This window comes from Notolepis coatsorum (assembly GCF_963971535.1).
Source record: "Notolepis coatsorum genome assembly, chromosome: 16".
NCBI classification, from domain to species: domain Eukaryota; kingdom Metazoa; phylum Chordata; class Actinopteri; order Aulopiformes; family Paralepididae; genus Notolepis; species Notolepis coatsorum.
Genome location: NC_140180.1, coordinates 21387011 through 21396222, shown reverse-complemented (window position 1 = coordinate 21396222; position 9212 = coordinate 21387011). Strand labels below are relative to the sequence as shown.

At 47.7% G+C, this 9212-nt stretch overlaps 1 protein-coding gene across 1 annotated transcript in view; it reads right to left on the bottom strand.

Annotated features, from left to right (window-relative positions):
- LOC311242921 (glutamate receptor 3-like) overlaps nucleotides 1-9212 on the bottom strand; it is a gene marked incomplete at both ends in the record, with an annotated part of 166302 nt that overhangs the window by 10778 nt on the left and 146312 nt on the right. Inside the window, 2 exon segments of the mRNA XM_084331986.1 lie at nucleotides 4996-5194; nucleotides 5953-6326. Of these exon segments, the coding sequence (XP_084188112.1) occupies nucleotides 4996-5194; nucleotides 5953-6326 (573 nt within the window).

Below are 9212 nucleotides of genomic sequence, written 5' to 3'. Positions count from 1 at the left end.
GGGCCAGCTGTCCTTCTACTGGGCACACTATAGTGTCTCCTGGGCCAGCTGTCCTTCTACTGGGCACACTGTACTAGTGTCTCCTGCGCCAGCTGTCCTTCTACTGGGCACACTGTAGTAGTGTCTCCTGGGCCAGCTGTCCTTCTACTGGGCACACTGTACTAGTGTCTCCTGCGCCAGCTGTCCTTCTACTGGGCACACTGTAGTAGTGTCTCCTGGGCCAGCTGTCCTTCTACTGGGCACACTGTACTAGTGTCTCCTGGGCCAGCTGTCCTTCTACTGGGCACACTGTACTAGTGTCTCCTGGGCCAGCTGTCCTTCTACTGGGCACACTGTACTAGTGTCTCCTGGGCCAGCTGTCCTTCTACTGGGCACACTGTACTAGTGTCTCCTGGGCCAGCTGTCCTTCTACTGGGCACACTGTACTAGTCTCTCCTGGGCCAGCTCTCCTTCTACTGGGCACACTGTACTAGTGTCTCCTGGGCCAGCTGTCCTTCTACTGGGCACACTGTACTAGTGTCTCCTGGGCCAGCTGTCCTTCTACTGGGCACACTGTACTAGTGTCTCCTGGGCCAGCTGTCCTTCTACTGGGCACACTGTACTAGTGTCTCCTGGGCCAGCTGTCCTTCTACTGGGCACACTATAGTGTCTCCTGGGCCAGCTGTCCTTCTACTGGGAACACTGTACTAGTGTCTCCTGTGCCAGCTGTCCTTCTACTGGGCACACTGTACTAGTGTCTCCTGGGCCAGCTGTCCTTCTACTGGGCACACTGTACTAGTGTCTCCTGGGCCAGCTGTCCTTCTACTGGGCACACTGTACTAGTGTCTCCTGGGCCAGCTGTCCTTCTACTGGGCACACTGTACTAGTGTCTCCTGTGCCAGCTGTCCTTCTACTGGGCACACTGTACTAGTGTCTCCTGGGCCAGCTGTCCTTCTACTGGGCACACTGTACTAGTGTCTCCTGGGCCAGCTGTCCTTCTACTGGGCACACTGTACTAGTGTCTCCTGGGCCAGCTGTCCTTCTACTGGGCACACTGTACTAGTGTCTCCTGTGCCAGCTGTCCTTCTACTGGGCACACTGTACTAGTGTCTCCTGTGCCAGCTGTCCTTCTACTGGGCACACTGTACTAGTGTCTCCTGGGCCAGCTGTCCTACTTGGTCCAGTGCAGTAGACATCTGGACCGTCTACTGTGTGCAAAACCGAGAGAGCTTTTCTTATAGTAAGACTCTTCATGTGTAGCTGTAGCCTGTATTCATTGTTCGGATGGAAAATGGAATACAAGCATATGGCAAGTGGCGAGGAGTGATGTTGACCTAATTCAGTGTTACAGTAGCTATTTTCTTGGGTTTCTCGGGGGGGGGGCAGAGCAAATGCAGCAGTGTAAACGCATGTTGTGCACTGAGAGAGTGTTTTATTATGTTGTATATGTATTAGGGTGTCTAACATCTGTCCTTGTTGCCTACCCAAGTGGAGCGCAGATACAAAAATAAATATATTGACATTATGACATTATTAAGTTCTGCTCCAGCTGTCTACAGTATCTTAAAATCAGGTGACATCATCATCATCAGATATTGAAGCCGGGGGGTGGGGCTGATGACATATGTCTTGTTGGTCCTGATTTAAAATTTCCAGCTGGTTGATGCCGTATGGGTCTAATTAAGCCGGAGTGTATTTCCTGAAAACCAGATCTGAAGTAGAACTTGAACTCCCATTAATCAGTATGTTTTTTTCCCCCTCCTCGTCAGCCCTCTGCAGTTTTAATTAAAAGTCCCTTGGAATAGCAGTTCACACATGTCATTTCCTATTTGAAGACTTGGGGCTGCTAACTAGGACACTCATTATACGGAATACGAGCGTAAACTACAAAACTCCGAACACCCCTCAGAATGTTCTACCAACAGACCCCATGGTAGCTCCGTTGTCAGGCGAGACGCATACCTGTAATTGGCGTCGCTCAGCTCTCTCCGACAGATGCACAGACAGACACATACCTGTAATTATCATCTGTACTTAAAGGAAAATGCTGGGATGGCTTTGTACAAACGATCCTTTGTAGAAAACAAAAGTATTGTTGTGGTATACGCCATGTGCCACATGCGCAGCTATCAGCATCTTCATACCATATCAATCAGCCCATCGCATCCCCATATGAGTCCAGTAACTTCTCAAGGCTTGGGGTTTTTATAATAATCCAGAGGCCTATTAAATACCATGGAACTGTATTTGTAAATAATGTACAAACACTGCGTTTCCTGAACCATCTTCTTTTCCCTGGAAAATGTGGGTCTCATTTTGTATTGTTTTGTTGTCATGAATGACTCAACCTAGGGGTAATACAAATGAAGTGTGGACTCTGCCAACGGGCCGCAGCTGTGAAGCATATGAATAGTTTCTCTCCTGCTGATGAGTAATGAGACAAAGCGAGATAAAAGAGCCGTCATAACGCTTTACATCACCACAGTCCATAGTGCTGTTTCATTCATTCTCTTCTAAACGTATTAGGCTCGACGGCTCTTAGATGCAAAAGGAATGGACCACAAAGGCGATCGTGCCGAATCTATGAATCATACCACAAAAAAAACGTGCGTACGTCCCCAAAAGACAAGCGATGTTTTTTAACTACATAATATACTGAGAGGATGTGGGAGGAGGAGTTAAACTCTGTTTAACTTCTGGCCAAATTCACGACTTAACCAATTCACGACTTAACCGCACGGATAAGTCCCTTATGTTGATGGACATATTGCTTATTCCGTCTAAAATGTGTTTCAAACGCCTGTGTTTGACCTTTAGCGCCATTTCTTTTAAACCCTGTCCCGTTCGCCAGCCAGGGATGGCTAATTATATTTTATGCGCTGACCCCTCGGAGTTGAAGCCCGATGCCGGTGCTTTGATTAGGCTCCTGTTTATATCACCTCGGATACCGTTCCATGTTGTTATCGCACTTTCTGCTGACAGCCCCGGTGCCTCAAGGTTGCCCACTGCAGCGCGCTGGCTCATCAATTCCACATTCGTGTCACAAGAGTTCAGGAAACAGCCACTTTGGCACCGTGCCTCATTTTATGCAACACACTTTAAGTTGGAGGTAAAGTAGGCCGTCTGGTTAGTGTGGAGGTAAAAGCGCTCCAACCGCAGAGACTCGTTGGTTCCGTACTCCGGTGGCGGTGCTCCCCAGCTCAGGTCAGGCGTTCCGACGAACACAATTGGCATTGTTTTTGAGGGCGGGAACCGGTGAGGGTGTTAGTCCTGGTCGTTGCAATAGCGACTCCTACTGGTCGGTCGGGAGGGGGACACCCGTTCGGCAGGGAGGGGACAGAGTGCACCTCTGCAAGCATTACGCTCTCAGTCCTTGCTGCTCAGGTGAAAAGAAGCGGCTGGCGACTCCACATGTATCAGAGGAGGGAGGAGGCATGTGGTATAGTCAGTACTCCAGTTGAGGGGGGATGAGGTGGGATGGCATCCCCCCTGAAATAGAAACGGTCAATATCATCCCCCTTCTAAAACGGACATCCTCCCTTCCCATCCCTTTCACCCCTTATGTAATTTTATCAATGAACATGGTATTACTGCTATTTCAACATTCAGTTTTGCGCATATTGAAAATATTGACGGTGAAGGAGCATGAATGATTTCTTTGACAAAATACAAAAGTGTTTTTCTATCATGCCTTCCCCAAAAACCGCTGTGAGCTTACCGAATGTTGTGAGGAACTTGCATTACAGTGTCTGAACATAGGGAGAATTCTCAGCACTAGATGGGTGGCATCTAGTTATAGGACCATTAAAGCTGTATGGCAACAATACCCAGCACTCAAATCAAATCAAATGTATTTGTAAGGCCCGACAACACACGTTAATGTCCCCATGGGCCGGACACGTCTTCTTTAAACAAGTCAAGAAGAAACATCACAATAAATCAAGAACAAAACAAAAACACCATGAAGTCCAAAACATTTCAAATAAATAAAATAAATTAATGCAACACTCCCAGACATACCCCACGCGAAGGTAAGGAAAAACTCACTAAAACCTAGCAATAGGAAAAAATTGTCCCCCCAAATTTGGAAAACTATGAATTGTCCCCCCCAATAATATGTGGTATCAAGAGTAGTGTATCTACTCCCGCTCTGTAATTCTAGTTTCAAAATACTCCTAAAAGCTTAATTTGCGTATTTAAATCATTAACATTTTCTACCTGGGGACGATGCCCCCGGACCCCCCTACTCTGCGTCCCCCCCCAAACTTGTCATGAGATCTGCAGCCCTGACCATCCCCCCTGTTTTTTTTTTCACAACTCGAGTACTGGGTATAGTCTACACCCCCCCCCCCCCCCCCCCGACCAGACCGACAGAGGATGGCGTAAAGACCAGGACTGCGCCACAAGGGGGGAAATTGGCATAAGGACTACATTTGGGACACATTGGCTGTATTAGGGGGTGGGAAACTGATGGGTGGGGATCGGGCGTTGTGGACAGCGACTCCTACAGGTCGGTTGGTGCGCCTGCGCAGTAGAATCAGGAAGTGTCGGGGGCAGCGTGAGCCTCCCACGCGTTACTCCTCGCCACTGAGAGATCGAGCTGCGCAGGTGAAAAGATGCGACTGCTGTTACCTCAAGTATCGGAGGGGACTCGTGCTATGTATGACTTAGTCCACATTGCAGCCGACTTGTGGGAGGCAAGAAACAGCGTTCGTGACAGGGGAGGGTTGAATTGGATGATACGAAATTGGGATGGGAGAAAATATAGAAAATGGGAGAAAAAGTGGATAAAAAAGGACTACATTTGGGAGAGAAAAAGTTATTAAAAAAAAGGGATAAAGAGTTAAAAGGAAAGGTAGAAAATTAAACGAGGAACGAGAGTGATTTTCTAATCAACTTACCCGAGGCGATACTTTTATTACTCAAGAGAGATGTGTTTTGGGTATTACACTAACTGACGGTTCAAACGAAACCACGAACGCAGCAAAGAAGTGTCTGTGAGCCGTCAACACTCACCCTAAAGAACTCCTTAGTGGAACCTGAGTCCAGAGTTCCGTACGCAATCTCTGTTTGCTTAGCCAGGTCCTCGGCGCTCTCAATAGGGGACACCATCCTCTCCACTGTCAGGAAGGCGGCCAGATTGGCCGTGTAGGAGGAGATGATGATGAGGGTGAAGAACCACCACACGCCGCCCACGATACGCCCCGACAGAGACCTGATGGAGTAGAGAGAGACAGAGAGACAGAGCGGGTCGTTCAGCTGTGGGACACACAGGGACCGCTCTGTGAAAAGCCATCGCTCTGATCCTTCCATTGTGACCACTGAAGTAATTAAGTCGTCTGGGGTTTCCGGTGAAAACCCTTGGAAAGCCCGAGGTGGAGTAACAGAACGTGCTCTATAGAAAATACGCTCTAACTACAGTATGAAGTGACTGGGGTCAACATTGATTGGTAATCCGAGTCCATAGCCTAGAGTGATTCAGGTCGCAGCCTGGTAAAAATATTGATTAAACCATCGTGTTTCAGTATACAAACTGACAAATACGGCTAAACGTATCGAATGCAATAAATGTGAAACGCGCCTGCCCTCATGTTAGGAAAGACCAGAGCGAAACAGGACAGGAGAGTATTCACTTGCTCATATTCTCATATTCAGAGTTAATTATATTGTTTACACTGCTTATCTTATGCTTATCTTTACTATAGTTGTATTGCCTATATTTATGTGTTCTACTATTACCCTGCCCGTACCTGTACCTCCCCCCCCCCCCCCCCCCCCCCCCCCCCCCCCCACGCCCGCATTTCCCCAAGGGGATCGATAAAGGAATATCTTATCTTATATAAAGAGTGATTACATCTTATCGCCTAGTGAGAAGATGGATTCAAAATGATCACGTTGTGTCATGTGGGGCTAATCGGTTCCATTACATTCCATTATACCCTGACCTATGGTCTGTCGGAGGAGCGGACCCACCTGGGAGAGATGTCACAGCCCTGCTGCATGAAGGCCCCCAGAGAGAACCAGAGGCTGTTGAAGATCCCAAAGTCGTTGGGAGGATCCGGGGGCATCTGCGGATCTTTGGTCTCATCCTGTTCATCCAGGTTCCACTCATAGGGACTGAACCGACTGACCAGGAAGAGCACCACGCTCACCCCGATATAGGCGAACACTATACACATCCAGATCTCATAGGCCAGCGGGTCCAGGAAGGAGAACACGCCGGGCTTCGACTTTTGGGGCTTCTTTATCATAATGGAGATGCCCAAGCTCATAAACGGCTTGGAAAAGTCTATCACCTCCTCTCGAACCAGAGTTATGGTGAGAGGCGCGACAGCTATATCTGCTCTCTGGAAACAGGGACACGTACAGCAAGTATTAGTTTGGCACCGGCAGAAAAGACCCGGGGGTCATTATAGACAACTGGTGCCGGATTCCAATATCCTTTTTTGGGGAAGAAAATTGATTTTAAAAACGGCGTTAGGTTTGTGACTTCAACAACACACAACACATCTGCGCTTCAAAGATGCTGCTTTGGAGGAAACTTTTATCATGTGTAGCTTATATATACGTATTTTTTTGGACACAGGCCACAGTGGTGCTTAGCAAGTCTCTTTGTAGGCAGGCCAACACCCCCCCCCCCGTAAACAAAATAAAACAGGAAAAGCAGGGTAGAAAAAATTATTATCAGTTCTGTGCCCCGGGATGCTTTTAGTCATATAACTAGAGCAATACAACTGAGATTTGTACAATAATACTATGTTATTTCCTTCACTGGGACCAGTCCACATTGTGAGAGAGATGAGGCACAGCTCACAGGGGCCTACAATACAAACACAGATAAGAGCCGGAGAAGCAGCTTGGAAATAATTCGCCCCCCAAAGCAGGTGGGATGTTTGAACCACGTTTAGACATTTTCATTTAATTTAAATTCCAAACTTTGTTTTTATCGGTGGAGGACGAGTTTGGGTGGGGGGGGGGGGGGACTCTCGGAGATGCCGAAAAACGGGCCTTTGCAGGTGTACAAGTAATGGAATGTATATCCTCAAAATCAATCTCCTTTCATATTTAGCCACGAACCCCCCCCCCCCCCCCCCCCCCCCGCTGTTTCAATAACTCATAACATAATTTGCATATAAATAGCTAATTAAATTAAATACTGTAGGTCATTTATTGGTGAAGCAGAAAAGTCCCGGCAACACATTGAAACAGCAGCACAATGAATCATTACGGTAATCCTCTTCTGATCATTGTAAACTTAGTGGGAATTTAACCAGCGGTGCTGGAGAGCGGTGTTGACAGAAAGAGGCCGTGTAGTAAACCACTCCACCTCCAGCATTCTCAATCACATGCCAATCCAACCAGAGGCCTCGAGGACAGCCTATTCTGGTATTATTTCACTAATATATATATATATTTACCTTCCAAGCCGTTTCCCAGCACTCTCCTCGCTTCAATCGCGGGCACGCATTACCAGCCGCGCTCCTAGAGGCGGTGGCATTATTTAACTCCGCCACAATGGGTTTCCTTTGTGAGAAAATAATTAATCACCTCGCGTGTGATTAATTAAATATCTGCTATACTCTTCAAAGCGGCGACTCGTTTTGAAGGACACCGTCTTTGTGCCTCGCCGCATTGTCATCCGCACGTAAAGTAGGATAACAACGTGGGACGGAAACACCGGGAGGAGCGTTTTCTTACAAGGTCAAACCGAGAGAGAAACACGAATAGACCCGATAAATGGCCGTGTTTCCGGGGGCCCCTGTCAACACGGGAGTGTGGCTATGACCACTTAATCCTCCCGTCGGCTTAGGCAGCGCTCGATCACTGGTGACGGAAACAAAGGCCTAAAGTAGCAGCCTCGGGGCGATAACCTTTAGAAGACAACTAAAATCAAATTAATTTACCGGTCAAAAGGTCAAAGCCGGCTCAATCATTAGTCCAGCAGCCCCACCTCTTGTAAAACCGCAGGCCCTAAAATGCTTGATGGAGGCTTGATAGGGGGACACCCCCCCTCTCTCCCCCTCTCCTCATATAGGGAGTGGACATTGTGGAGGATAATTTGGTGGCGATAACACATCAACCAGGCAATCTCTCTCGCTGAGAGCTGGGAAATTGAACGGATGAAGAAGACTAAGCCTCATGCATTTTGTATTCTGCCTCTCTGCTCTACTACTGTGGCCTCTGAGGATGGATCTGAGTGCCCTGGGGGCTGCAGGAGTCTCATGGCTCTGTCCCAAAATAAATAAATAAATAAATAAAACGGCCCCCGTGCTAATGTGAGAGGTCAGGGCTGGCTTTCCCAGCTCCAATGTGCCATAACGTTATACGGAGGTTTCTAAGGTGTACCTTTCAGAAGGAGCTCGCTTCTCCGCCAGCGTTTCCCCAGACTATATCTTAGCGGTTGCCTAAACTGGACAGCCTCGAAGACACGCGCGTGTCGGAGCTGTCCATCAACGTGGCGCTGAAAAGCGTATCCGTTGATGTCACGCGGATCGATTATCTCCCTTGTATAAAAGGCTTCGCGCGAATGCCGCTTCAATATGACAAAAGTGTTGTCATAATCATTTCACGTCAATCTAATATCGCAGAAGAGGACGCTATAGGCAGACTAAAGATCCCCCGCTAATCTATTTAAGATTCAAGGCGAGCGCGCCGTACAGTAAAAGAAGACACACGACATGTCATTTCATCGCTGTGTTTTGTGTGATCACTGATTAGTGTAATTAATAGCAGATGCATCCAATTGCTAATTTAATTTATTGTGCACTGGGATCGGCTAATGCAGCCTATATAATAACCCGTGGGTAGTTGCACAATAATGAAGACACGACGGCTGTCAAGACCAGGCGACGGAGAGGAGCGAGTGTCAGGGAGGAGGGAGGGAGTGGACGTCTCACTCGTCGAAGTGGAAGAGACAGGAACACCTATTTTGTCAAGGAGAGGTATAACATGTTTTCCTTTTGTTTGCATCTTTCTTCCTTTCTATAACATAATGCTCCTTTCTTGTGGAGACCTGTGTTCAATTCTGCAAATAAAGCTTGTGTGTTCTATTCCATCATGTTTGTTCTCTATAGACAGTTCCGCTGGGATCCTGTTGCTAGGGAACCGCTTGGACCCACGTGTATTCCGTGCTAATTATCAAACGTTGCAACAGGAGATACATTTGTCTTGTTTAGACTGTTTTATGTTAAGATGAAACCGTTCATAATGCGCTCGGAGGATATCTCTGTGGG